Below are 27,800 nucleotides of genomic sequence, written 5' to 3'. Positions count from 1 at the left end.
AAGTAGCGGTAGAAAGAATATTTAGTATAGGAAGAGATTGGCGGGGCAAAAGAACAATGGGGGTGTCTACCCCCACCTGTGCGTCAATTTTCTTCATCTCACTTGACCTGATAACTTTCCCCACGAACGGCCCATGTCTCAGCCCTTTTGTCTATAACAAATCCCGGTCAATAAAAGTCGTACGATCAGACAAGTTAGCGAAGGTCAGCTGGTGTTCGACTATATGAAGATACAATAGTCTGTGGGTTAGGGCTAATTGTGCCCACGAGACTTGCACATGCGGCGCGCGGAGCTCATCACGAGACCGTCTCGTCTGTTTCCCCGCAAACCGAGCTGCCCCGCGAATCGCTTAGCCAAAGATAGCGTTAAATTAACTCAATGTATGTGACACTGACAGTTACTTGCCTTTTTAGGTATTTTTGACGAGCCACTACATTCCTCGTCTTCTCCACAAACGCAATATCTGGTCGAATTTCGCGAAATGTTGAAGCTATACCGCAATCGACTTAGCGGTTTGCCAATCCTGCGAGGAAAAGTATTGCTGATCACTGCTACACTTCTTAGTAGTTTGGGTATGTAGTTGTATTGGGATTCAGTACACATCTTCAAATGGAATCTGTTTCTAAGGTCAACAGGATTCTTACTCATCGGTTATGATAATGGTCTTATGGGTGGATTCATCAATGGCACCCCGTTCAATCGTGTGTTCAACTATCCGCGTCCGATTATTCTCAGTACAGTGGTCGCTATCTACGAAGTTGGCGGATTTTTTGGTGCTGTATTCATCTCATTTGCGGGAGAGAAGTTAGGTCGTCGGCAATCGATTGCGTTGGGCGCGTTAGTCATGATCATCGGCGCCGTCATCCAGGCCGCATCCTACGATATAGCGCAAATAATCGTAGGCCGTGTCATATCCGGTATAGGGATTGGCATAATCAACTCGACTGTTCCAGTTCTACAGGCAGAGATCAGTCCTAAGGCTACACGCGGCCTCTACGTCGCCATGTATTGTACTACTCTCAATTTCGGTATCGTCATGGCGTACTGGATCGACTTCGGACTGTCATATGTCGACTCCGAAATTTCGTGGCGTTTTCCCACGGCCTTCCAGATAGTTTTCTTACTGGCAATTTTGTTCCTGACATTTATGGTTCCCGAGTCTCCGCGCTGGCTTACGTCACACGGCCTGGAGGACGACGCCCGTAACGTTATCGCTGCGCTAAAGGCTACAGATGTGGACCACCCTAAAGTGGTTGAGCAATTTAACGACATCAAGGAGACTGTTATTATGGAGATAGCCGAGGGCACCGGATCGTGGCACGATTTCTACAGGACAGACGGTCTGCAGTCTCGTCGCCGTCTGTGGACCGCGTGTGCCATCCAGATATTCCAGCAGCTCGGAGGCATCAACGCACTTATCTACTACGCTGCAACATTATTTCAGCAGTCGATTGGCTTTACACCGCGTATGGCGGGGCTCATGTCTGGGTTTCTCCAGACATGGCTGTTTGTCGCGTCATTCATCCCGTGGTTCCTTATTGACAGACTCGGTCGGCGCCCACTCATCCTCGGAGGTATAGCAGTCCAGGCAGCCGTAATGGCCGTCCAAGCAGCTCTTATTTTCCAAGTACAGAACGATACTGCTGCTAAGGACTCAGCCGCTATTGGTGCTGCTGCCATGCTATTCATCTTTGAGGGGGCCTTCACTATCGGTATGCAGTCCACTGTCTGGGTATACCCCTCTGAATTGCTTCCTCTGCGCCTCAGAGCCAAGGGTACCGCTCTCGCGACTGCCTCAAACTGGATTTGCAATTTCCTCGTTGTTGAAATTACACCTCCTGCGATCCAGAATATTGGCTACAGGACGTACATTATCTTCGCGGTCCTTAACTCGGTATTCGTGCCGGTTGTGTACTTCTTCTTCAAAGAGACCAAGGGGCTATCACTCGAGGACATCGATCTCCTGTTTGCAAGCGAGGGCGCGCTAAAGGCGCGCAATTTGGCTGCGCGGCAAGTTGAGCCGGAGAAGTTTGCAGTGGAGTCAGTGGAGCACACACCGCAGGAGCACGCGTAATTTATTCTCATGCAGTCGAAATCACTTCGATTAACCTCATCCCTCTATTTTCACTGTTCTCAAATGCAAGTAGGACTCTGCAAGAACTGCGATTACCGATTTCATCAGCTTCCCGCCACGCTGGTTCGCCCACCATTGTTCCATCCACAGTATGACCAAGTTAATGATCAGCGCGCTGGATGACTATGAGGCTATAAGTTAGCTTTCTTCCAAATGGTGCGTCATTGGGTAGCGTGATGTTATCCGGCGTTGAATGCTTTGAGGAAGCGCCAACGCGAATTTTTGGTTCATCGTCGGCAAAATTGTTTCATTTAGCAACCGCATATTGGCTATCCAGGTATCTAAGGTTGTTTAGAGTGATTATCGCAAGCTACGGGATGGGTCCACATCATACTTCAGAAAGTACTACATGGACTGGTCGAGTAGTTGCATCTCAAGCCCCTATAATTTATGACTAAGGTAATATATCTCTTAATCTGGTCCTTTGGCTTGGCCCTGGCCTTCCTTGCCATGAAAACGCTGCCGCGCCACACGGTACCAGGTTGTGACTCCGGAGTGTCCTCCGCGAAACTTGTCTCGATTACCATAGAGATGAGTTGCTGGAGATGGTCGCTGCTGTTTGTTTTTACTTTATGCTATCATCTCAACAATACGATGGGATGACATCTACATGTATGCAGTACATCATGAAATAGAATTCTTCCTCCTCTGCCTCAAGCTTAGAAGCCTTTAAAAGATTTCTTTCACACGGAGGTTAGTTTGCTTGCGAGTTGCAGCCCTAACCACGTTGTATAGGTGGTGGCGCATCACCACAGATTGAAACAACGTTCTGTCTGCACAGGACGACAATAAGGAGCGTTTTGTCACAATACTGCATCTTACAGGAAAACCACAAGACGCTCACGAAGTTATTGATTTTGCGCGCGCTTAGGCTACTTAGTAATGGTTTTTGCATCATAACCCGTAAACATGAACGACTCCAGCCAGATAGCCATATCAGCACGATCGCAACCTCCGGCCATTCAGACAAATGGACCAATTGTGACTAGCGGCGGTACGACTACTGTGAATGGCGATGTTCTACACGGACAGGACCTTGATGTTCCCGGACTGCATGCGCTTTCGGAAGATGAGAATTTGGAAAAGCCAGTAAAAAAGAAAAAGAAGGCGAAATCAAGGAAAGGATTAGGAAAGATATTTGTGTGCCAAGTTGCTGGTTGTAACAAATCATTTACACGTTTGGAGCATTTGGGACGTCACCAATTGAATCGTGAGTCTCGATCTTTACCGGAAAAATTAAGTAGTGTCACTAATAGTACTCTAGACAGTCCGAAGCAGATATTTATGTGTTCCTGGCCGGGATGTACAAAATCGTTCGTCCGAGACGATCTTCGTCTACGACATATCGATCGACATCGGAAGCGGAACTCAGCGAATGATAACGGGCAGCCGCCGGATGAGGTAATTGTCCGATCGCAACCTGGCCGTTCAAAAGGTTCACTTCAAGAAAATCTTCCGCCTTCTATCCACGTCTCGCAAATCCAAATGTCTTCTCCGGCACAGTATGACTCGAATATGGAAACGGTCAATCCCCAGTCTTTCAGTGCGAACGGCTCGGCAATGACTACATTCACTCCGATCGATTACACGAAGGACAGCAATACCTCACATATTCCAAATCTCCCGAGCTTTCAGGATTTTTCTGCAGAGAGCCACGTGTCTGTTACATCAGTTAACACAGAGTATGATCAAGTACATGGGTCAGCTCTGTCACCAATATCCGTTGCAGCGACGTCTCAACTAGGGGCAGATACGCAACGCATGCCACATCACAGCATCGGCTCGGATCCCACCTTAGCTAACAATGGAATCTGCTTGAACGATGTCGTGCGTAAGTCAAGTAGCGATTCTCATGATCCACCGCTGGTCAACGAAGAGTACAGTGTTCCAGAAGTCTCTCCATCCTCCGCAGATCTCATCGATTGGCTCTTCTCGGATGGCATGCTTTCTGGAAATCGCGAATATTTTGCTCCCCCAGACTCTAACTCTTTTTTTGAATCACCGGTTATCGATATATCTCAGTTGTCTACGCCACCGCAGTTAACGCAATCTGGGGTGATGTCTGAGGCAAAGCGACAGGAGCTTACTGCGGTGCTGCCATCTCTCCGGTCGCATCCTGATTTCACGCTAGATAAGATACATCGGTATATTGAACTTTACTGGGAAAAATTTCATTTTCAGTTTCCTGTGTTACATAAACGTCTGTTTGAGGTTGACGGAGCACCCGAACCACTTGTATTCAGCATGATCTTGATCGGAGCATCATACGACGGTGCACGAGAACTGGCAATCGTGATTGCCGAGCCATTACGCGGGCTTATATTCGGCGCCCCTGAGTTCCATTCACCCACCAAAGTCTGGATCCTGCAGAGTTTATTATTGCTCGAGGTTTTCGAGAAGACGATGTCGTCACGTAAGCTCCACGAGCGCGCACATATACACCACGGCGCTACATTGCAACTTATTCGTCGTGGTAGAACGCTTCTGGATCCTTCGATCGCCTTACCTGGTGATGGCGACGCTGATGAGTCGACATGGAGACGGTGGGTGGAAGCCGAGTCGATCAAGAGAGCAGTGTTCATGGCATTTATCCTTGATGTGTCGCATTCTATATTATTTGGTCACAGCTTATTGATGTACCCGTACGAAATACGGCTTTCTCTTCCATGTGATGACCGCATATGGGATTCTGCAGATGATGAGCGGCCGTTGCTCATATCGAAGCCTACGCCGCCGTTCTTGGCAGGATTAAAGCGGCTGCTGAATCAACAGAGTGTGGAAGTTGATGGATTTGGTCGGCATGTTCTATTATGCGGTCTAGTATCCCTGTCAATTCAGATGTCGCAGCAAGCGCTCCAAGTGTCGTCAATTGGCTGGGGATCCTTCAGGGATACATGGAAGTCAACACTTGGTCGGGCATATGATTTCTGGAAGGAAGACTACGAACATGCAGGATCTGTTTCGCGCGACAAGGAGACGAGAGCAATCCCGAATCAGGACAGGAACCGGCCGATATTTTCTATGATATACCGCATGGCGCATGTGTGCATGCACGTGCCCCGATACGATCTACATGTGTTTTGTGGGGACGAACGAGTCCTGGGCCGGTCGACTTTAGCACAAGATTACGTCGCATCAAAACGGCATATGTACGAGTGGTCGAGAACGAAAAGTGCGCGGCTAGCGGCGTTTCATTCGATTAAAGCGCTGTTTCGTGTGTATATACTCGGCGACGGCAACACTTCTTCGTATCCAGCAGGATATTCGATCCTGGATGACTTGTTCCCCCATCGGTCTGCGATGATAGTGCATTGTATGCTTGTATTCTGGACGTATGCTTATTGCGTAGAAGGGCCAGAGTCAGACATATTGTCGAGTAAGTCGAGCTTATCTCGCGCAAGTTTTGCACACTGGAAAGATCAGGAATGGGCGATAGCGGCCGAAAGCGGAAGAACGTTTCTGGAACGGATGAACGCGGCCAACACACCCGAAGAACTCGAACAGATGAAAAACAAAAATTTAACTGTCGGACTGCTGAAGTGGGTGATTCTGTCGCTGAGCGGGAGCAAGTGGGAGTTGATGGGGGAGATGTGCAGTTTATTGGATAATTGCGTGCAACAATGTTTGGGCCGGAATCAGGATGATCGGGAACTAGCGCGGGCAGTGCAAGTCGGTTATTTGTAACGATGAGTAAAATTTGTTTCAGGAGTTGGACGGAAATTTGGGCAATTTCTTTTTGTATATTAGATATAAATTAATGCGTTGGACTGGGAATATATTAACGTGTAATCTCGCCGGTCGCCTCCCTGAATACCGGCATGCTTTTAGTTATAACCAGTAAAGCGATGAGTTTGCAAGTCAGCATATAAGCGCAATGTTCTCAACATTACCATGTCAAAGAGATTAGCATACTCAGCAGTCCTACATAAGACAGCCTAAGCAAAATATACCACCATCAGTAGCTACTTAGGCATTACAACTGCTTATATTTTTGTACATCTGAAACCTGGTGTATAATGACATTTAGACAGGTTGAAGATAATACATCGAAAGCTTTTCTAAGGGACGTGAACAAACTATATACAGCCAGAATTCTATCCAGAGAGGCCGTTGTCATCACGAGACCATCTGCATAAGCTCAGCAATCCTCTCCCATGGCCTTGACCATCATGCAATTGATTATGGGGGATGTGAGCACGACATAGGCGTCACCAATAGAGCATCGATCATGTAGCGCTGTTCGCGCATGATTTGGCGGATAAAATATCGCCGTGGATACGATATTGCTTTTAGACGATATCGCGTCCAGCACTAAGCGTCACTGTTAAGGTCGGCGACAGAGGATAATCTCAATCATTAATACTTCAGCTATCGGGAATGTCAAATTGCTGTCAGCTATTGAGGGTTTTCCTGAGACCTTAGCCAATGGAAAATTCAAATAAGTTTATTAAGAACCACACACACCTTCTTCGAGTGTGAGATGACGACCTCATGGATAACTTGTTCTAAATAGCACAGTCTCATATCATGCTGTCGTTATATGAACTTGGATGCCATGGACCGATATGATTAATAGTATTTGGATTGGAAACATTCGGTGGCATGGCGAGTCAGGCGCGCAGATGTGCGGACCTCGTCTCTGATTACGTCTCTGATTACGTCTCTGATTACGTCTCTGACTACGTCTTTGACTTTAGCCTAACTTACCTCTCCTATAAGTTATCTATGAAAACCGAAAAGGCTAAGGTCGATTTAAAATATTATCCCAGTCTTCCAGCTTGGCATCTCAATAGCTCTCATCATATAAGCTGTCTGCAGATCTTTAGTAAGGTAGAACCCCCAATATAATCAGAGCCTCACAACCCGACGCCGCTCGGTGACTGTTGGCTTTACCCTAACCTCGGGATGTAAGTTCTACGAATACTTATGAATTGAATACGATCTCCCAAATCACTACTGAAAATATGAGTTGCGCCAAAAACAGTTCGAACACGCATAAGCAAAGTCTTTATTCCATAGTCACAAGACAGCAAAAGTCTCTTTTTTTCAGCCTGGCTAATAATAAGCGGAAAGCGGGGTTGCTTCTGTAAACCCCGCTTGGAGGCTGTAGTGAGGGCGGGGAAGACCTTCTACTCTTTTGCTACCCCCACGTGCTGTCCTGGCTGCATCCCGAACGACTCACTTTAACGTGGGGGAAATGGGGGCCACCTCGCCAGCGATGCCCCACTTATCTGATTCCTAACCCTTAATGAACTTGTGAACAATGCCTGCTCCGCATCGATCCCCACATCGCCGACCCGTCCCAAAAAAATAGAGTCCGTTAATGGCTATTACCCGGGAGGTTTACAGAAAAAAGATAAGAAATTGTTCCATATTGTTCCATATTGTGGTCAATTGTGCAATAATTACACTGCTCTGACTGCGGCGAAAGTTTGCGAAGCGAGCGGAACGACGATTACGAAGTGTTGGCTTCGTACTGCCGGATCACAGATAACCCGGCCAGACACAGGCTTTAGTAGTGAAAGTTTAATCTTGTCTTCTTGCGGATTGGCTGCTGGCAGTTCCCCACATTCGAGCCGCATTGCTTCCCCCGCGTTTAGCTTGAAGGCGGTCAAACTTTCCGGTTGCTCAGACGCCAAGGCCTTTTCGCGAAAAATATAAGTACTTGGCCGAAGCCTCTGGCGAACTATCATACAACCACCAAAGCAAATTGCGACTGATCAAAAAATGGCAGTCACCACCAGGATTAGAATGCTCGATATCTATCGAAAGCGGGCCACGGGCGCGTACCGTGGCACGAAACTCTTGCTCCTTACCACTCTCTTGAGTAGTCTTGGTATGTCAGTCTCATACAAATACAGTTCAGGTTCATGCTAACTTCCCACAGGATTCTCACTTATTGGCTATGACAACGGATTAATGGGCGGCTTTATCGATGGTCCTCAGTTTAATCGTGTTTTTGGTTTTCCGCGTGCCGATATTAAGTCCACCATTGTAGCCATCTACGAGGTTGGTGGCTTTGTCGGTGCCATCTTCATTTCTTTCGCGGGAGAAGTATTCGGTCGTCGGCAGTCTATCGCTCTTGGCGCCATCATTATGATAATTGGCGCTGTGATTCAAGCAACTTCCTTCGAGCTTGTCCAAATATTTTTTGGTCGCATTATTTCGGGCATCGGCATCGGCATCATAAATTCCACGGTACCTATTTTACAGGCGGAAGTGAGTCCGAAAGCAACTCGTGGTCTTTTCGTCGGCATGTACTGCAGTACATTGAACTTTGGCATCGTCACTGCATATTGGCTTGACTACGGTCTCTCATTCTATGACTCTGAGTTTGCATGGCGTTTTCCTACTGCTTTTCAGCTTGTGTTCTTGTTCCTCATTCTCATCCTTACGCTCATTGTGCCTGAATCCCCGCGATGGCTCGCAGCTCACGATATGGAGGATGAAGCCCGCAAAGTTATCGGAAACCTCACCAACAAAGAGGAGACTGACCCCGCTGTCGTTGATCAGTTCAACGACATTAAAGAGACCATCATTATGGAAAAAGCCGAAGAATCTGGTTCGTGGAGTGACTTCTACAAAAAAGATGGTCTTCAGTCGAGTAGACGTCTGTGGACTGCGTGCGCCATTCAGATCTTCCAGCAGCTAAGCGGAATCAACGCACTAATTTACTACGCTGCCACTCTGTTCCAGCAGTCCATCGGTTTCGATAGCCAAAAGGCTGGTATGATGGCGGGTCTTCTTCAGACATGGCTCTTCGTCGCATCCTTTATTCCATGGTATCTGATTGATCGCATCGGGCGACGGCCACTCATCTTGGGTGGTATCGCGGTGCAAGCTGCAGTCATGGTGGTTCAGTCAGCGCTTATTTATCAGGTCGAGCATGAGACAGCTATTAAACACACGGCCGCAATTGGGGCTGCTGCGATGTTGTTTGTTTTCGAGGGTGCGTTTACCATCGGTATGCAATCAACGGTCTGGGTATACCCAACCGAAGTCCTTCCTCTCGGGCTACGTTCCAAAGGTTCAGCAATTTCCACGGCCGCAAATTGGATTTGCAACTTCTTAGTCGTTGAGATCACTCCACCTGCAATTCAAAACATTGGATGGAAAACGTACATCATTTTCGCCATATTGAACACCAGCTTCGTGCCTATTGTGTATTTCTATTTCAAAGAGACTAGAGGTCTTTCACTTGAAGACGTCGATCTCCTTTTTGCGAGCGACGAGGCCCTTCAGAGACATGACCTTGCGGTCCAGCAAGTTACCGCTGAGAAGAATACGTCGAATTTTCTTGAACTTGAGCAACTAGAGAGGGTTGTCTAAGTCAATGCCGTGCATCTTTACGTCTTAAATAGTGATGGATGTAATAAATAGTTTTGGTTATCTTATGTTTTGTAGCAGATGTTGTAAGGCTTATATGTAGGCCAGAAACTGAGAATGCAAGCGAATAGTGTGGCATTTTATAATCTATAGTTTTGTCAAGCAGAGTAAATTGCCAGTTATATGACCTAAATTGTTCATCTACTGTATCCCATCTTCGGCGACGTTGTGTGCAAAAGGGACTTTGATATATGAGCGCATTTTCTAAGCCCAGTCATATTGCAACACGTTTGCCAAGCCCGAACGCCTGTGGAACACACGCAAGACTTCTTACATATGTCAGGCCGCTCAGGCGTCCGACTAATCGGCTATGTTATAAGCTTGAATGAAATTAATTAATTTATTAGGATAACTTACCGCGATAGCACTTCCAATTTTCAAAGGGAACGATCCAGCGTGTCCATGAGAGTTTAGACATTCCCCAACCCTGATGGCAGTCACGTGCTATAAAGCAGGTCCGTCAAAAAGTTGTACTTGCACCCCCCAAGCCATTGCTCCTCGGGAGTGTGGGGGGAAGAGAGCGCACCCCCAAACGTACCTTGAAGGTGGGGGTGGGGATGACGTCATGAATTAACTGGGCATGGCGTGGATCTTTTCCTACTGACCCGCTGTGGCTTGCAAGTTGCAACACATAGGAAATGTTCAACCATGGATGTCATGTTGTGTGAATGAGGAAAATTCATCTGTGCCGGGTAGCTCGAGTCCAACATTTCAACAAGTCTCGCCCTCTCTATTATCTGGTTTGGCAACTAACTGCCTAGTTCACCAATCACTTCTCAGTATGCAGACCACAACACTTCCGTCGAACGTCCAGATCGTCGATCCTGAGCTCAACGCCGTGCTTACGAGCCTCCCCGACAGAGGAGCTGAGCCGTCATGGTCATCTTCTGCAGCCAGAGTTGAATCGTCGTCATTTATTAGTTACGCAACGAAAGATGAAGGCAGCGCGGAGCAGCCATTCGTTGTTTTCCAGTCCGAGTTCCTCGATATACTCGGTCCGTCACCGGTCCTCCGTGTCGTCGCAGAGGAGAAGAATTTCCCGTTCGCGCACGAGGCGGGAATTTGGATTCCCAAGATCCGCGAGGTCTTCTTCACTTCGAATCAGTTTTGCTCGGACGATGGGGCGACGAAAAAGATTACGATTTCGAAAATCTCTGTGCCAAATTCTCCGGATGGGAAATATAAATGGGAAGTTGTCTTGCCAACCCCTGATATAGTGACTGCTAATGGCGGTGTGAACTATGGCGACGGCGCATTGTTTTGTTCACAAGGACAGGGAAACATCGCTGGTGGGCTGATTTATATGGATATCAAGCCGCCGTATGCGACAAAAGTCTTGCTCAATCATTTCCATGGTCGTCCATTCAATGCTCCGAACGATGTTGTTGTACTTCCTTTCGACGGATCAATCTGGTTTACCGACCCCAACTACGGTATCATTCAGGGCCTCCGTCCGAAGGAGAAGCTACCGAATCACGTATATGCTTATGACCCAAAGAAAGGATCTCTTCGAGTCGTTGCCGATGGACTCTCGCGGCCTAACGGAATTTCATTCTCGCATGACTATAAGGTCTGCTACATCACTGACACCAGCACATATGACGGCACCGGAGGGTTAATCGATCATGCACAGGCGACGATCTACGCTTATGATGTTGTAAGGAGTACTGGATCTACGAAACCAGATCGTCCCTACGTGCTCGTCAACCGACGCGTCTTTGCATATGCTGACTGCGGTGCACCTGACGGTATTAAGGTCGACTTGGACGGTAACGTATACGCTGGATGCCTGGATGGTTTGCAAGTGTGGGATAGCGATGGCGTCTTGATTGGGAAGATCTTGGTCCCCGGCGGTGTTGCGAACTTTTGCTTCACGGATCCTGGAGTTCTCTTGCTGTTCAATGAGAATCGAATTTATGAGGCGAGGATTAAGGCTGTTGGTAGTTTAGTGCGAGAATGAGGTCATTACTAATGGACGTCCTAAGTTGCAAGGAGATAAATCGTATGCTTCTGATTGGGGATAGCTACCTGGCCGCTGTACAATTAATTGAGAGACAGAAACTCCAGAACCGACCGATAACATAGGAGAACTCATAATATTATTTCTCTTAGACTACCCAGTTTCCCATTAACAAACAGATAACGTATTTCCGCATCGAACCGGCCGTACCATCGCTTGCACCATCACCAAATACTAGTAAATTATACTAGCTAGAGCTGAAATATAGCTATTTACCACCTGCTGCTCCTTAGCTTTAAGGATGACCATTGGCGGAAGGAGAATGGCCCTTAACCCGATAGCTTCGATGATTGTTACCCATTCGCGATTTCCTTGCTGAACCATGCGAGGCCTGCTCTCACTGCGTCAGCGGACGTGACTACCTTTGCGGTAGGGATCAATCCCATCGCAAAGCCAGTCTCATCAAAGTTCCATATATCTTCTTCATGGATGCCATACATCGCGATGGTTACTCGTACGAGCTGGAACCATTCTCTATATACCTTAGGATCCTCCTGCTTCACACGCTGATATGAGATCTTGCGATAGAATCGAGATTCGATGTCTGGCCGACGATTGATAAATTTAGACACCCAGTTCTTACCGACTTCCGCAGTAAGCTGCATGGTAAGTGCCACCGGAATGCTAGCGAGACCACGAAGATACTCTGGACGAATAGGAAGACCACGTTTATCAGCAGCTAGAATCCACTAACCTAACGTTTCTTCCTCGGTTTCCCGTCAGTGCATGTCTATTGGCACGTTTTGTCTTGACGAGCGGGTTGCTAGCGACATTAAAAGTCGTCGCTGCCGGATTAATAGACTCAAATTTGACGCATTTTGTAGGCGTCTATAACCATTTGAATTCGGTTTTCATCAGTATATGGCATTTTATATAGAAGTAGTTGAAAAGTGACGCGTTGAAGAACGTTGAGATATACGGTTTTGGTGTTGGTGGGAAAATGGCCGGTTCGGGAAGTAGGTTGCATAATTGATGACTAAGTCGTGGACTGTGCCCAAGCTTTGAGCGCGGGTTAATTATCGACATACTACAGAGTTGGATACGCTACCACTGTCCACTTGCCTAATGCGTGTTGTGCGATGATCGCAGGGATGCAGGAAAGAAAGGCGTCGACGTTGTCGACGAATACTTTGGCGGACTCCATGATAGCTGGTTTTGATCGTATACAGAACAACGGCCCTGAACCACCAATGTGCCTCCCCTGAAACCCTGAACTCTTTCCAGACAACACGGTAAAATATCCGTTACGACACTGGCCGCCAAAGACGCCAAAGACGCCGAAGGCTTCCCGAAGAAGAGCATGATGCGTTGGATGAGGCGACTTTCATGGATATCTTTGTCGAGGTGATACTAGGTACAAAAAGCATGAGACGGCACCGGGTTTACCTTATGCGTCCAGTTCTCTTGTCCCCGAAGAAGAGTCCGTGGCAAATGCTACGCAATACCTGTGACGAGAAGGCGTTCATCTTGACGACCAGGCTCAGTCCAACCAACGTTCAACTACGTGTTAGACAGCGGATTCCGAGAGGCCCGGCGTACGTCACCAATTGCGCGTGACGACGTCTTCACGCATGGTGAAGCTCGTCCAAATCAACGATCTCTAGACGCGGATGGAACGTTGGGACTGATACTCCATTTCTTGAACTTGTCGATGGCTCAGTTCACATTGCAGGAAGTGTTTGGCATTGTGCCATCCGTTTGCTCGAGATACATTCGACTTGGCCTTGAATTACTCCTGGAGGTCCTGAAGACAGCGGTTCCTGAAGTCAGATAGTGTGGCCCAAAACAGTAGACCTTCAGGGATATATGCAGTTTTAATCCGAAATCAGCATCCATTGCTCGAGAGCGGATTTGGTTTTGGTGATGGGCTGCACTTGCCTGCATGGCTGACCAGATGTTCGAGCTGCGACACGGAATGCCTCAACTCATCAACTTTGTCGCGTAGCTGCCTACACTCCTCCCGAGATTGAAGTAGATCGTCTCGCAGCTCGTCGAGCTGCAATTGGTACAACTTCATCCGTAGCCCATTGGTCAAATTGAATGGATTCGGGATCAACCTCAGATTCCCTGTAAGCTAGTACAGCTTCCTCTTTAATTGGATCGGTTTGATCCTTGAGACTACCCATCAACGTACCTAACTTTCTAAGTCCACCAAGTGATGCCAGTCTAGTCTCTTTTTTGACTCGGCTAACTTAATGAGATCTTTATAAGCTTTGGCATCCTCACATTTTTCCTGACAATTCTTATTCGCCGTATGAACAATAGCCTGGACAGAAGCACTGATATCATTAACATGTAACTCAATGCGTCCTTCTCTCTTAGAAACAGCTTGTAAGGTGTCAACCTTCCAGGAGTTTACAAAAGCTGGAAGATTGAGTCTCTCAAAAGTGATTGCAACCATTGCTGTGTCAGGGTGGTGGTCTCTAGCGAAGCGCACAATTTGATCAACGTTATTGAGTGTCCGTGTGAAGATGTCCATGAGTTGGATTTTGTGCTTAGAAGAGTTTCTCATTCTTAAATTATCAACAACGTTTGAGAAATATCTCCGAAGTTCAGGGTGCTGGGTCCTTCATCATAGACCTGTTTACAATCGACGGTGGGTTCAGACGCGCTTCCTCATCAGAATACTGCTTCTTTGTTACAATTCGCGATATCAATTTCCACGAATTTAATCCCCGTACTCACAGTGGTGCTTCGGCTTCCGCTTCTTGTTCAGCGGTCGGAAGAAAATCCCATCCGCTGGCTGCGGCCCGTTATGCCTTGGGCAATGCGCCATACGTCTGCGAAATCACGGCGTCACGATCGGGTAGGGAAGAAGCAGGAAACGATGCGGTGGCAGGAACCGATGGTGCAGGCTCAGAATTTCCGGCATTAATGGAGTAGTAAACAACGGTTGGGACATTTGTCGTGCCGGAGGGATATGTGTTAGCTGAAGAGGCATAGACAGGGCGAGAGGGCCCATATGTCTGACGGGATGCAGCCATGGTTCTTTGCCGGGCTGGAACGAGCGAAATGAGTGGGGTCTGCGCAGTACATGCAGAGACCCTCGTTATCCAGTTGAATACAAATCCTGACAAAATCATTGAAGGCTGAGGGTTCGCGTCCAGTGAGGAGGTAACTTCACCGCGTCGCGGAGGTGGTTCTTAAACTCAAACACTTCAACGGAGCAGACTTATGACTGTAGTTTCAAACGCCAATAGAATAGTCGAGATAGGGTCAGATTTGACGGATATCCGCATTCGAACCAGCCGTAATGTCGAAGGGCAATGCATTATCCGCCAGGACGATGAATAATCCATGACATGTCATTAAGCCGTCGTCATAACGCCAACGGTTGCGCAGAGCCTCGGGTCTTGCTCTGTCCAATTACGCCGACAGCACAATGCCCATGGGTGCGGCGACTTGGGACCAGCCACCATTTACGTCGCAACGCTAACCCTAACCTACAATACCACACTCCCTCCGTTTTGATATCGTGAAAGCGGAAAATCGCGATGACTGGAACACGTTATAGGTTGGCACGTTTCTGGGACCTGGCTAGAATTTTCAGAACTTTAAACACTATTCTGCTTTCAGAGTTTCTTATGAATATAGTAAATAAACAAAAGTAACACGCTTAACAAGAGAATACAATGCAGGGGAAGTACCACGACCAACAACAATAAGACCAGTGAAACATTGACAAGAAAGAGCAAAGTGCGCAAAAACACTTAAAGCACGAAATAAAGTAAAAGCAAAACAATGTGAAAGCAGGAGCTATGCCTGAAATCACTGCCAGAGAGAGGTCAGCCAAACGGTTGTACAGGTGTGAGGGCCTGGGCTATCACGGGTTACCCGGTGTCGGTTATTTCTTATCCTTATCTTTCCCCAGTCTGCGTTACCCGGCAGAGTGTGTCGTTTGTTTTCTCTCCCGTTCCCCCTTCTTGTCTTTTCTTTCTCCTTGTCGATACTACTTCTTTCAGATAGTTAATATAGCGTTCGATACATATTTATATTTTCTTAGTGTAGGACATTTGACACCAGGAAAGCACAGACGTAAAGACAAAACGCTAAACATCTCCCGCTGCACCTTGACTAGGGTGGTCACTTTTCTTTCGCTTGTTATCTTCCAACTCTACTTCGGGTTTCGTAACCTTCACAGGGCAATATCTCAATAACACTGGGATCAGGAGGGCAACCACAGCACCCCCGCCCAAGAATGCAGCTGTGACCGCAAAGCCAATAGTGTACTTCGGTGAATCCCAAGACGGCCATATTCGACTGCCGTACACGGAGGAAAGGTTACCAAATGCGTTCACCAACGCCAGAACAATGGCACGCTTCTCTGCGGGAAGCGAGACTGTTCCAGAAGTCCAGGCGAGGATGAGCGGCAATGCAGTCCAGATGCCTGCGGCAACAAAACATATCATGACGTAGCGCACGACAGGTTGGACGACGGCGGTACAGACGACACTGCCGATGAATCCAACGGCCAGAGCCCCTGTGATGTGCCATCTGCGCTCGTTTAGGCGATCAGCAGAGTAGGCAGCAATGTTCAGAAACACGGCTGCGACGACGTAGATCGGTATCGTCATATATTGTGCGTTGACCGAAGTGTAGCCCAGAGTTTGTGTGATGGTAGGGATGAAATATGATATTGTTCCTGCGCCAACGTCAAGAACGAACAGTAGCATGAAGGCGTAAGTGCGTGGGTCAGAGATCGCTGCCTTGAACGCTTGCCAGTGAGTGAGGCGATGCTCGCGGTCGGATGAACCGGTGAGTGTGGCATCGTGCAAGATGCGGACGACAGCGATTTGGCGTTCTTCAGGGGACAAGCGGGAGGACGTAGCGGGGAAGTCGAGCAGAATGAATTTTGCAGCAATTGCTACCGCAACTGTTGCAGTTCCTTCGACGATGAACAACCAGCGCCAGCCAGCAACCCCCCCGGCATTGTGTAGATGCCCAGTAATTGTGCCGGCTATTACACCCCCCAGAGCTCCGGAGAGAACGGCAGCGGTGTAAAAGATGGCGAAACGTTTACCTGTGATTTGGTGAGTAATTCTGCATCGTTACAGACATAGTGTAAAATAGCTTGAGACCGCCAGAAAAAATCTCGTATTATCTTACCAATCTCGGTAGTTTTGTACCAGCAACTCATCAGAAAGAGAACACCGGGAAAGAATCCGGATTCAATGCAACCGAGGATAAATCTAAATGCAAGCAGAGTTCCGTAGCTCTTGGAGATTGCCATCACCGCGCTCAAAATCCCCCAGACGATCATGATTCCAGGAAGAAATAAAGAAGGACGAGAGCGACTGAGGACCATGTTTGATGGAACTTCGCACATCAAGTATCCAAAGAAGAAGATGGAGAGGACCCAAGCATAGCCTAAGGCGGAATTAGAGATAAATATTCAGGTGCTGCTAAAGGAAGATTAGTGCATACGAGTATTGTCCAGGTCGAGGTCTTTTGCCATGCCAGCTATTTTCGCATTTCCCTACAAAGGAAGGCTTGTTAGTCGTAAAACTAGATAAATACAGCGACAGAAAGTAGACACTTACAATGTTTGTGCGATCGACGTAATTGAGAACATACATAATCCATAAGCATGGCATCAGCGCCAAATCGATTTTGCGCAACAGTTTCTTCTCCTCTGCGGAGTCGGGGACATAGTCTGCCAATGCCTGGACAAGCTCGTGCTTAGGCATGGATTCCACGTGCTGCATCAGTTCCTTGACGTCGTTCATGAGTGTAGCTGCTTTAAGCGCCTTGAAGTACCGCGTGAGAAAGTTGTTTCTTGATTGTTTTTTTGGTTCAAGACCAACCACACTCACTGTCTTATAGACAGATCTTATAGAAGAGAGGTGAAGGGCGTGTCGCGATACCTCAACAACTTGAGTCCAAGCTTGTACGCCCCACCCCACCTTACCCCGGAATATTAGGCGAGCCGCAGTCCATGTCTCGGAACTAAATCCGGGGCTAGCAGGGTCTTCCCCGCAGCGGCGTCAACACCGAGTAGCGCGGAAAGATGCCCGTCAAGCCAATTGTTACGCCAAAAGATATCACTGGCTGGGATAGGCACGGAGATAACTCCACAGACAAAACGAAGACCTTTCCGCAACGACATGCACAATGTGCTCTGACACTTCGGACTATGGTGCGCTGGCGTTACTCTCAGTTCCACCGGACCAAGGGTTTGGGTTTTCGACCAAGTTAACCGGCAGTTACAGCTGTACGACTCGATGAGATCGAGGGTACAAGTAGGATGCCGCCATTAGCTGCGATATCATCAACTCTGCTCCATCGCAGCCTGCATTTTCAGCATACATCCATCTCTTCTTCTCTCTTCAATTCCATAGCCATGCCATCGTCGAAGCATCTCGGATACTCTGACGACCTCGTCCTCACTTTCTTGCGCGGTCTCGTCAGCTCGAACCCGTCATTGAAGCTGCTCGAGCAAGAGCGCGTTATATTCTCTGCCATAGAACAGGACCAAAAGGTTTTACTTCTATCTGGAGGTTAGTTACATCAGTTATGCCTTTGCGTTGCGTGAGTAACGACTCTTTACTTAGGTGGATCCGGTCATGAACCCGCACACGCAGGCTATATCGGTGATGGAATGCTCGACATTGCCGTGGCTGGTTCGATTTTTGCCTCACCGTCCACGAAGCAGATTGTCGCAGGTATTAGATCAAAGCCATCAAAAGCTGGAATTCTCGTCATTGTCAAGAACTACACAGGAGATGTTATGCATTTTGGACTAGCAGCTGAGAGAGCGAAGGCCAGCGGTATTGACGTCGAGGTCGTTATCGTTGGAGACGATGTCGCAGTCGGAAGAACGAAAGGAGCCCTAGTCGGAAGAAGAGCCTTAGCCGGAACTGTGCTAGTGCACAAGGCAGCTGGTGCAGAAGCTGCTCTCGGTTCCGATCTGAAGCAAGTCACCGCGATTGCTCAGTCAGTTTCCGACAATCTCGTTACTATTGGTGCCAGTTTAGATCACTGCTCTGTTCCTGGTCGTGAGATAGAGCAATTCCTCTTACCAAACGAGATTGAGATTGGCATGGGGTACGTATTGAATCCTCCGCGGATGTATTTAGACTTCCATTTCTAACAGAAAAGGATTCACAACGAACCAGGGATCAAGCGCGTCTCTCCTGTGCCAAACGCCGCAGCCGTCGTTAACACCCTACTCCGTTATCTCCTCTCCTCTACTGACCCCGAGCGCTCGTACGTTCCCTTCTTGCAGGCGGATGATGTTGTCTTGTTGATCAACAACCTTGGCGGTCTCAGCATCCTTGAAATCTCGGCCATCACACATATCGTGATCTCGCAGCTCCGAGAGACTTACAAGATTGAACCGGTACGCACGTATGTCGGCACGTTCATGACGTCGTTGAATGCTCCGGGATTCAGCGTCACGCTTTTGAACGCTACCAAGGCTGGCGGTGCCCATATTCTCGACCTTTTGGATGCGGAAACGACAGCTCCTGGTTGGACTGCGAAGCTACCAGGTGGCACATGGGCAATATCCAAGTACTCACAAATCGTTGTCGAGGACGTCAAAAATCGGTTCCGATCGCCGTCGCATGTTAAGACCGACCCTGCTACATTTGCGAAAATTCTCGAGTCAGGTTGCCATGCTGTGCTCAAGAAGGTACCGGACATCACCAGATACGACACAGTGGCTGGCGACGGTGACTGTGGAGAGACTCTTGAGAGCGGCGCGAACGCGATCTTGACTGCGCTAAAGGAGCAGAAGGAGATTAATCTCAGCGATGGAGTTCTGGCTTTGAATGATTTGGCTGAGCTTGTGGAGTCATCTATGGGAGGTACATCCGGTGGTATTTACTCGATTTATATTTCCGCTTTGGCACAAGGATTACGAAAGATCGGCGACGAGAATGGTCAAGCAGTGGATTTGAGTCTTCCGATACTGGCGAAGGCGTCGCAGTTCGCACTTACGGCATTGTACAAGTACACCAAAGCCAGAGTGGGTGACCGCACCCTTATCGATACCTTGGCCCCTTTCGTTGAAGTGCTCGCTAGTGGTAGTGGTACAGTCGAGGCTCTGAAGCTAGCTGTGTACAGTGCGGCGGAGGGGGTTGAGAAGACGAAAAAGTTGGAGGCAAAACTTGGAAGAGCGTCTTACGTCGGGAAAGAGGAGCTGGCCCAATTTGACGCTGAGGGCGGGCTCCCGGATCCCGGTGCTGTTGGCGTTGCTGCACTGTTGGAGGGTTTCGTTGAGGCATATATTAAGTAAGAGGTCGCTTCATTACATTGTACTTAAATAGATCCCTGAAAATGGCGACTTAGCTACATATTTGAGGGTTAGTTCAAATGCCGTTGAAAACTTGGTCACCCGTACGAAGGTACCTGCCGTGAACCTCAGAGTTCAGAATCCTCGACTATGCAAGCACTCGATGAGCTTCTCGACACCTGCTACAGTACTGTAAAGGGCGCGGATGTTTTTTGTAATCGGAGACATCGTAACCCATATCGACTTGTGGAGATTTGTAATAGGACATACCCATTGACTAGTGTAGATTGCGAATTTCGTACCCAATGCCTACAATCGTATCTCCATGTCTGTCACCGCTACACCGGAGTTACCTAATACTTCATTAAATACGACTGGCGTGTAAATATATCTAACCATCCTCGCTGGAGACAACTCCACCACCCTCTCTTATCACCTTTTAGTCCAGGCTTGTCGAGGGCATCCTGGCGAATGAATATTGCCAGCACCCGAGTCCAAATGCGCCATCAGTTTCTCGGGCGCGGAAGTAACGTCTATCGTAGCAGAAATAAAAACAGCGGTTGTGCGCTCATCGGATTCTCCGGACAATCAAGGTGGAGGTGTCCCTTACCCCCACAAGTCCAGCAGAGACCAAGCTTGGAGCGTTGCTGTCGTTCGTGCTCTTTACTAGAGCTCCTCTGTGGAGCAGCTGCATCTATTCACATCGGTTCCAGTCCGAGATCCGAGAACCAACAACGAACTTCAGAACGCTAAATCACATCTGACTCAAAAAGCAATAGCATCGCTGATGTCGGAAATAATGTCGACCTCAGCAGACATCGCATGAAAACCTGAATGTCACGCATGAGCTCAATCCCAATCGTACCTGGCAGTTATTACTGAAGATCGAGATGATGACGGCTCACGACCGCTCGAATGCCGGGGACCTTGTTCACTGGGATGGGTTGTCACGCTACCGTGGGGCTTGTTGTCGTTCTTCAAGCACGGAACACACCACCGAGTTTCTAAAGCATTTGAGAACTGCACGATATGAGTTTCCTGCGGCATGGCTGCTATAACGACTCGGTATCCGACTGACTCGCTCCGAGACCAGGTGGATGCTGGTAGTGACATTCTTCTGTAGATGTTAATCGGACGTTCGCGACACTGATTCTCAAATCTTTCCCAGCACCGGCATAGTATCACGGGAGAGCGCGCTCACATGATGCATAGCAAGGTCGTTCACGGTACTGGAGACGAGCGCATGCTCGGCAACATTCAGATGAAGACTGGTGCAGTGATGACAACAACTTGCATGTTGCTCAAACCGGCCGAAGAGGGATGATCAATAGCAGTGATCAGTGAGCAGTGCGTACAGAGAGGGAAAGTCGATGGTGGGTAGCGTTGGCTGAGTAGGGCTGGTCGAGTGCCTCTGAGTTCGGGCGGTTCTTCAGCCGTCGGAGTGATCTCCGCGTCGGGCCACCCCCCCGCCTCTACACTCCCTTTTCACCAACCACATGCGACCACGCTGCTAAATAGGAATCTACGAATATACGATTCAGTATCCGGCCACATCCCCGATCCCACACAGACCAGGAATGTCTCACGTCCGGAATCCAGAACCCCGCAAGAACGATTGTTGGGTGCATGAAATGTTCCGCCTCGAAATGATACTTAACCGTCCTATATACGCATTTGGTTTCCTAAGCATCTTCTCACAGTCATGGTATCTACAAAGCCTGAAATTGGCTTCTGCGGCCTCGGGGCAATGGGCGGAGGAATGGCCACTCATCTAATCAAATCTGGGTTTCCTGTCACAGGTTACGACCTGTATCGGCCGCTCGTCGAGAAATTGGTTGCTGCCGGTGGCAAAGCTGCCGCATCGCCTGCAGCTGCCGCAAAGAGTGCCGTCTTTCTCATCCTGATGGTCGTCAACTCGGTTCAAGCAGATTCAGTGCTCTTCGATCCGGAAGTAGGAGCTGTCCCAGCACTGCGACACGGCGCCACGATCATTCTTTGTTCGACCACGCCACCGCAATATCTGAAGGATCTCAGACAACAGATTGACAAGATAGCGAAACGGCCCGATCTTCGTCTTCTCGATTGCCCGGTTTCCGGTGGATCAATACGGGCAGCCAACGGAACTCTTTCCATATTCTCTTCTGGTTCAGACACCGATCTCGACAACGCCAGTATAGTATTGGAAGCTCTTGCAGATCCATTGTATCGCGTGCCTGGCGGTATCAGTATGGGATCCATTGCCAAGATGTGTCATCAGCATCTGGCTGTTACGAATATCATTATGGCGTCGGAGGCTATGGGCCTCGCGGCGGTAGCTGGCTTGAACACTCAGGCGGTATATGACGCTGTGATGACGAGCAAGGGAGCGAGCTGGATGTTTGGGAACCGAGTACCACATATGATCAAAAACGACTGGTTGACTGTGCACTCGGCAGTGAGCATTATTTTGAAGGATGCGGGCATTGTTACGACCCATGCCAAGCTGAGCGGATATCCTCTCCCACTTGCAAATGCCGCCGAGCAATTATACGTCGCAGGTGCCTTTGCCGGATTCACTAAGTTAGACGATGCTGCAATGGTCCGATTGTACCTCCCTGCTGATGACTCTGACCTTGTCGGCGCCCTCGCAGAAGCTGCTGGCAGCGCGGAGGATGGTGTAAGCATCGATACCATTGTCGATATTTTGGCTGGTATGCATCTGGCTTCAACAAGAGAGTGTATGGCATTCGCAGAGCACATTGGCATGGATATGGAGCTCCTACGCGATATTATCAGCAAGGGTGCCGGAGGCAGCGCGATGTTTGACTACGCTGTGCAGCAGATGCTGAAGGCTGGTTGTTCCCTAAAGGCTGTCAAAGATGCAAAACTGGTCAGAGACCGCTTTGTGAGTAAAGCCCGAATATATTTGTCGAGTTTGCGTTTGATACTGACGCTTTCTGCAGGAGTATGCACTTAAGAAGGCTTCTGGATTACGGCAGGCGCTCCCTTTGGCTACTACCGCTCTTCAGCAGTACTACTTTGATTTAGGACGTTGAATGAGCACCATCCTTGTTCATAAGTCACGGAATTTTGCCTATTGGTGTCCGGTACCTTCGTTATATTCCAATTTCCTTAACTAGTACTTTATTAGATATAATATATGATAGATTCTTGTTATCCTTTATGGGTTTTTACAATCACATGACTTTGTTTAACTGATTCAAGTATTCTTTCTGCAGCATGCTGCTGAGGATCGATTCAAGACTGGCATGAACCTATTCGCCACTGGAGGTAACTGGTGATTTTTGATGGGTAAAACAGCTTGGAATACAGATTAGATCTGACGAATATGCAACAGGTAATTATATGTTTCAATTGTAGTATTAACAAAATACATCGTCTACGAATAAAAATGTCTTCTACAAATCAAACCATTACATTGCGCTATAGTCAATTAGCCATGAAGGGGGCAAAGAAGACCAGAAGTCAAAAATTTCCTGATCCAGTGGTTCCAAGGAATCAGACATTGTCAGATTGGCCACTCCCGCTGCATGATCATGATCGTGTTTCAAACTCTCATCGTACAACGCGCCGCCATTTCCACCATTGGAACTACTTAACCCATTAGCAGCATTGTGCTCAGCCACACAACGATCGAGAATTTCCTTCAGACCTCTTGTGATGCGATGCACGAGATGTTGCCGCGCGCATGGAGACGAAGCGAAAACATCCACGACCTTCCTGATAGTTTGGATCACTAATTGCCTGTCGACGTTGACGTGCTGCGTGTATCTGGTTGACACTTTGAGCAAGAACACTGCGACAAATGCATACATGGTATGGAAATAGTGAGGAACTCCCACCAGTCCCGCTTTCAGCTCGTCCGATTCTAAAAGTGTATCTAGGACAGCAAATGCAGTCGTGATAGCGCAGGCAGCTATATCTTCCAGTTCGTGCGACAGGGAAACGCCGGACTCCTCATTTGTATGCAAGCCACGGAAAGCGTGAGAACACAGGTAAAATTTCGCAAAATGGTACTGCAGCCGGACCGCCTCCGACGGAAAATCACCAAGGCATTTATTGCGAGCTGGTACAGAAAGAGAATGAATTAGCATTTGCCACTAGAATAAATATTTTCAGCGAATGACTTACGTAACTCGTGTGACCATGTGGCAGCCCATCTGTCAACTTGAGTGCTGAACTCTCGCAGCTGTGGTATCAGCATCTGCGGAATTGGCTTCGTCATATCCAAACCATACAATTCGCGCGCACGACTTAATATCAAGAGTAGATCAATATGGCTGACACATCGCAAATCTGCATCAGTAGCGAATGGGGAGGCCATGTGTTGCTGCCATTTGACAAAGTCTCTTGTCACTCCAGTCGGCGGAACTCCCTGAAGAATGGAGACATGCTCGTTGCAGAGATATATAAAAAGCCACAACTGAGAATGAAGAAAACCAGTGTGATCTGTGTTTGGTTGATCTAGATGTGCCTTGGGATATTGCAGCGATATAGCTTTTCGGATTCCTAACCCGCTCAGCATCCAGGTCATGTCGGGTAGCCAGTAAGATCCTATGCAGAGGGATCGAATCTCTTCGAGGCCCAGGCGTGGTCTAAAAATTAACTTTGCCACTAGACTTTGCAATTCGCGGCTCAACTTGTCATAAAGATCACTACCAAGGGGATCGTGCAACGCTGCAACTGTGCATACGGATAAGGCGAGCACTGTAGACGTCTTTCGAATACTAGCAAAGTCGGGGTATTTTTCCAAATGACCATAGAAATAATGATCGAGGCGCGTCAAGTACGATTTGGCTAATCGTTCGGCAGCTGCAAGGTTGATGACTCCTTTGGAAATAAAATCAGGCTGAAACACGATGCCAGACGATTGGATATCAGCATTCTCTTCTTCATGGAGAGAGCGTAGCATAGTAACTGCATAAAGAGATCTGATAGGAGCAGATGCCAGGCCATCTGCGGTTGGAATGGCCATGTCACTATCAATCGCATCGAGATCTTCGTCGCTGACTTCTGTATCGCGAGCTTTTGCATCTTCATCTGCTGTCTCGCCTACATCGATAAAGACTCGTGGAGGTAATGAAAGCTGCCCACGAGTCTCGTTGAATGCTGCTTCTAGACGACTAATATGGCGTTCTATTCGCTTGTTCCATCTGCACAATTGTTAAAATCCTTCGCTAACTATATGTACGTTCGGTCACGTTATCTCTTACATTGCTTGATCCTGTACAATAGTTTGGAGAGTCTTATTAGGCGAACAAAATCTTCCTTTCTCCGCGCAGCTTTTACATGGAGGAACGTCGTTTTCCATAATACATCTGATCTTCACAATGTCAGGAGCAAGAAAAATAAGAAGCGCGTTCTCTTTTTCTGATTACCTTTTGTTTCCGGCATGCCGGGCAAGCCTTGGATTTCCGCGCAGTTACGGTTATGAGTTCGGAATGGTCAAGTTTAGGCTCTGGTGTAGGGCTATCCGTAGACCTCTGCGCGACTGATCCTGGTGCCGGTGATTTTTGGGACTGGTTATGACTAGGTTCGGATGTGGTGAGAGCCGCTGATTGTCCTGCTTGCGGATTTGGTCGACAAGAGGTCACAAGTGCTACAGGCTTAAGCCAATCTGGAGTAGGAACTCCTCCATCGGAGACCATAGATGCGATGGTCCAGGAGCGCTTCTTCATTGCAGCTCACGCCTATGGATGATATATTGAATGTAGGTGATTCTTCGTGGTCGGTGGAGGTCTACTAGGCTCGCGTTGAAGTCCGGGAAGGCTTCTGATCTGCAAAATGCGGAGTAGGAGTGGGCACGATGGCACCAAGTGGCAATCTCTCCCCAAACCGCAACGCCGCCAATTGTAATCGTACCCCTGCCCTCCTTCGCCTTTGCCTACATGACCGTCATTGTCAACGTATTTTGAAATTTTCGCCCCTTCATCACCCAGTGAAATTTTTCCTAGATATTAGTGTAATGCTTTTTGCCTAGTGTCTTCTACTGCATTGCCTAGTGCTTGAAAAGGGTTTAGAAAATGGAAGGCATCCCCAGACCCCAATAGTATGTATTAGGGTTCACGAAACTACTTGTCATGAGGTACAGTTAACATGAATCCCCAGACGCGTGCGTGTGGGGGGGTAAATAGGGTTTTTTCAAGGTTCTGCGACTCAGCAGGCGCAGCCGACGACCAGGCAATACGGTGTCGAAGATATAATACCATATTACCATATATGATCGTATGATATCAGTCACATATGACACTGGTTTGCTCAGACTTGTATGATATACGTATTGGTTTGACAAAATGAAGTCGTATATGGTAATATCACACTACTTTACACACTGAGTGAGGCAGAATAAATTTCAGGGTTCTGAATTAATTTGGATTAGTTATCGGCAATAAATATGTAGAGACTGCTCAAAATAGTCGCAAGTCTCTTCAAGGAACATACTGAGTGTACTCTATTTTTGTACGAAAAATTCCTTAGGATTTTTGGTGAAGTCTGGTTGGAAGTTTAATTTTGATCATTGGTCACTAACGTATTTCCCCATCGAACCGGCCGCACCATCGAACCGGCCGGTTCCTCCATCACCAAATACTAAATGAGCCAGCATCCACGACCACGTAGTTAAATTATACTAGCTAGAGCTGAAATATATAGCTATTTACCAGGACATTTCCTTATAGTATGTCCAAGATTACGACAGCCACTGCAGCGAGGTGGAGCGCGCTGCCTATTCATTTCAGGCTGTTCATCAGGATGGACATTATGTTGATCATTAAAGTTCCTGAATACGGTCACGAGCCTCCCCTACGGTCAAAACTACATCAGTACTAGGGCTGTGTCGAATACGAATATCGGCAGGTCTTCCCAATATTCGTATTCGATATTCGACTATTGAAAGACATTCGAATAATATTCGATATTCGTATTCGACAAATAAGGTTTAGGTCGGATAATATCGGCTCGAATATTCGTATTCGATCGAATATATCGGCGCCAATCTCGTGATATCTTAAATGAGTTAAAACATTTCCTATTAAAGCCTAGTTATCAAACCGCAAACCTATATCTAACTCTCGCCCCGAAGTCTTTCGATGAAGGCCGAAACTATGCGCATGTTGATGTTGATGGACGCGACAACGCAACTCTAGCTTCTTGTTCTCTTTTTCTCTTTTTCTCTTTTTCTCTTGTTCGCTTGTCTTCTTGTCTTCAACACAGAGGTAAGGCGCGTACAGGCAGAGTCACTTCTAGAGTGTAAAATCTTTTTTGGGCCTGGATGGCGGGACGCTGGTATTGAAGACGCCGACCAAATCGGACAACTATTGCTATAACTGACAAATGTGTATACGAAGGCTTAGTCATTCTTGCAGCTTAAATCCCCAGTGAATTCGTTTCTCTGAGGTTGATTATGTAATACTATGTCGAATATCGAATATCGGCACGATATGTCGAATATTCGATTCGACGGTCGAAGATTGCTTCGAATAATATTCGATATCGGTATTCGACGTCGGGGGATTGGCCGATATCATATCCGACGCCGATAATCGGTCGAATAATATTCGGCAAGTCGAATATCGTCTACAGCCCTAATCAGTACCTAGTGAAGCACGTTTCCGAGCTTTCTTCGTAGTCTGGCGCTCGTTCTCGGCTCGTACACGTTTCAATTCATGTTCCAGTAAAAGACTTGTCTCGATCGCTTGATGGCAACGCTTCACGATCTGATTGATATGCATACGGATGGGACTACTCGACGTCTCTGGCCGCTGACGTCTCTCACTGAGGCTCATATGGATGCTCTGAGCCTTTCGGTCAAGTTGATGAGCTGTCTGCGGTGTTCGCTGGTCGGTTTGGCTTGAACTAGGCTGGCTACTAGCCTCAGGATCTGGGGATGGTGTACGCAGGTTGAATGTGATATTCTCAAGGACCCGATTTTGATCAAGAGGGACCAGTCCAGTTCCTGCGAATCCGGCACGTATATTCCGCATACTCAACGCGGTGGCTCGTACGGCAGGGTAGATATGTAGGAA

The 27,800-nt window shown here is 47.9% G+C and overlaps 11 protein-coding genes across 11 annotated transcripts; 8 read left to right on the top strand and 3 right to left on the bottom strand.

Moving 5' to 3' along the window:
• Nucleotides 1-481: 481 nt before the first annotated feature.
• V1513DRAFT_425523 (general substrate transporter) lies at nt 482-2,074 on the top strand (the record flags this gene model as incomplete). The annotated part of the gene is made up of 2 exons (XM_066896128.1): nt 482-572; nt 636-2,074. The coding sequence occupies 2 exons, from the start codon at nt 482-484 to the stop codon at nt 2,072-2,074; spliced, it is 1,530 nt and encodes a 509-aa protein (XP_066753206.1).
• Nucleotides 2,075-2,378: 304 nt separating this feature from the next.
• Nucleotides 2,379-2,785, top strand: V1513DRAFT_445632 (uncharacterized protein). Its single transcript, XM_066898138.1, has one exon. It carries the CDS (start codon nt 2,525-2,527, stop codon nt 2,735-2,737), a length of 213 nt encoding a protein of 70 aa, XP_066753205.1. The 5' UTR covers nt 2,379-2,524; the 3' UTR covers nt 2,738-2,785.
• Nucleotides 2,786-2,910: 125 nt separating this feature from the next.
• On the top strand, nt 2,911-5,908 carry V1513DRAFT_445631 (fungal-specific transcription factor domain-containing protein). The gene is made up of 2 exons (XM_066898137.1): nt 2,911-3,344; nt 3,399-5,908. The coding sequence occupies exons 1-2, from the start codon at nt 3,044-3,046 to the stop codon at nt 5,816-5,818; spliced, it is 2,721 nt and encodes a 906-aa protein (XP_066753204.1). The 5' UTR covers nt 2,911-3,043; the 3' UTR covers nt 5,819-5,908.
• Nucleotides 5,909-7,722: 1,814 nt separating this feature from the next.
• V1513DRAFT_415408 (general substrate transporter) lies at nt 7,723-9,889 on the top strand. The gene is made up of 2 exons (XM_066895812.1): nt 7,723-7,970; nt 8,022-9,889. Exons 1-2 carry the CDS (start codon nt 7,862-7,864, stop codon nt 9,461-9,463), a joined length of 1,551 nt encoding a protein of 516 aa, XP_066753203.1. The 5' UTR covers nt 7,723-7,861; the 3' UTR covers nt 9,464-9,889.
• Nucleotides 9,890-10,017: 128 nt separating this feature from the next.
• On the top strand, nt 10,018-11,747 carry V1513DRAFT_445628 (uncharacterized protein). Its single transcript, XM_066898136.1, has 2 exons — nt 10,018-11,689; nt 11,719-11,747. The coding sequence occupies exon 1, from the start codon at nt 10,173-10,175 to the stop codon at nt 11,478-11,480; it is 1,308 nt and encodes a 435-aa protein (XP_066753202.1). The 5' UTR covers nt 10,018-10,172; the 3' UTR covers nt 11,481-11,689; nt 11,719-11,747.
• A 1,049-nt stretch (nt 11,748-12,796) lies between these two features.
• Nucleotides 12,797-13,483, top strand: V1513DRAFT_445625 (uncharacterized protein). The gene has a single exon (XM_066898135.1). It carries the CDS (start codon nt 12,867-12,869, stop codon nt 13,095-13,097), a length of 231 nt encoding a protein of 76 aa, XP_066753201.1. The 5' UTR covers nt 12,797-12,866; the 3' UTR covers nt 13,098-13,483.
• Nucleotides 13,484-13,549: 66 nt separating this feature from the next.
• On the bottom strand, nt 13,550-14,170 carry V1513DRAFT_77718 (uncharacterized protein). The gene has a single exon (XM_066900610.1). The coding sequence runs from the start codon at nt 14,050-14,052 to the stop codon at nt 13,675-13,677; it is 378 nt and encodes a 125-aa protein (XP_066753200.1). The 5' UTR covers nt 14,053-14,170; the 3' UTR covers nt 13,550-13,674.
• A 1,419-nt stretch (nt 14,171-15,589) lies between these two features.
• V1513DRAFT_431809 (phthalate transporter) lies at nt 15,590-17,266 on the bottom strand (the record flags this gene model as incomplete). The annotated part of the gene is made up of 4 exons (XM_066896389.1): nt 15,590-16,560; nt 16,647-16,907; nt 16,965-17,016; nt 17,081-17,266. 4 exons carry the CDS (start codon nt 17,264-17,266, stop codon nt 15,590-15,592), a joined length of 1,470 nt encoding a protein of 489 aa, XP_066753199.1.
• A 614-nt stretch (nt 17,267-17,880) lies between these two features.
• On the top strand, nt 17,881-19,779 carry V1513DRAFT_425515 (Dak1 domain-containing protein; the record flags this gene model as incomplete). Its single annotated transcript, XM_066896127.1, has 3 exons — nt 17,881-18,037; nt 18,092-18,584; nt 18,639-19,779. The coding sequence occupies 3 exons, from the start codon at nt 17,881-17,883 to the stop codon at nt 19,777-19,779; spliced, it is 1,791 nt and encodes a 596-aa protein (XP_066753198.1).
• A 1,405-nt stretch (nt 19,780-21,184) lies between these two features.
• On the top strand, nt 21,185-23,000 carry V1513DRAFT_77612 (NAD binding domain of 6-phosphogluconate dehydrogenase-domain-containing protein). Its single transcript, XM_066900609.1, has 2 exons — nt 21,185-22,660; nt 22,719-23,000. The coding sequence occupies exons 1-2, from the start codon at nt 21,479-21,481 to the stop codon at nt 22,809-22,811; spliced, it is 1,275 nt and encodes a 424-aa protein (XP_066753197.1). The 5' UTR covers nt 21,185-21,478; the 3' UTR covers nt 22,812-23,000.
• A 107-nt stretch (nt 23,001-23,107) lies between these two features.
• V1513DRAFT_445610 (uncharacterized protein) lies at nt 23,108-25,928 on the bottom strand. Its single transcript, XM_066898134.1, has 4 exons — nt 25,155-25,928; nt 24,990-25,099; nt 23,908-24,929; nt 23,108-23,842 (listed from the first exon to the last, which is right to left on the bottom strand). The coding sequence occupies exons 1-4, from the start codon at nt 25,452-25,454 to the stop codon at nt 23,190-23,192; spliced, it is 2,085 nt and encodes a 694-aa protein (XP_066753196.1). The 5' UTR covers nt 25,455-25,928; the 3' UTR covers nt 23,108-23,189.
• Between the last annotated feature and the right edge of the window lie 1,872 nt (nt 25,929-27,800).

This window comes from Lipomyces chichibuensis (assembly GCF_038497645.1).
Source record: "Lipomyces chichibuensis strain CBS 12929 unplaced genomic scaffold V1513scaffold_18, whole genome shotgun sequence".
NCBI lineage: Eukaryota > Fungi > Ascomycota > Lipomycetes > Lipomycetales > Lipomycetaceae > Lipomyces > Lipomyces chichibuensis.
The sequence above is the reverse complement of the archived record's forward strand: the minus strand, read 5'-3'. Positions and strand labels throughout refer to the sequence as shown.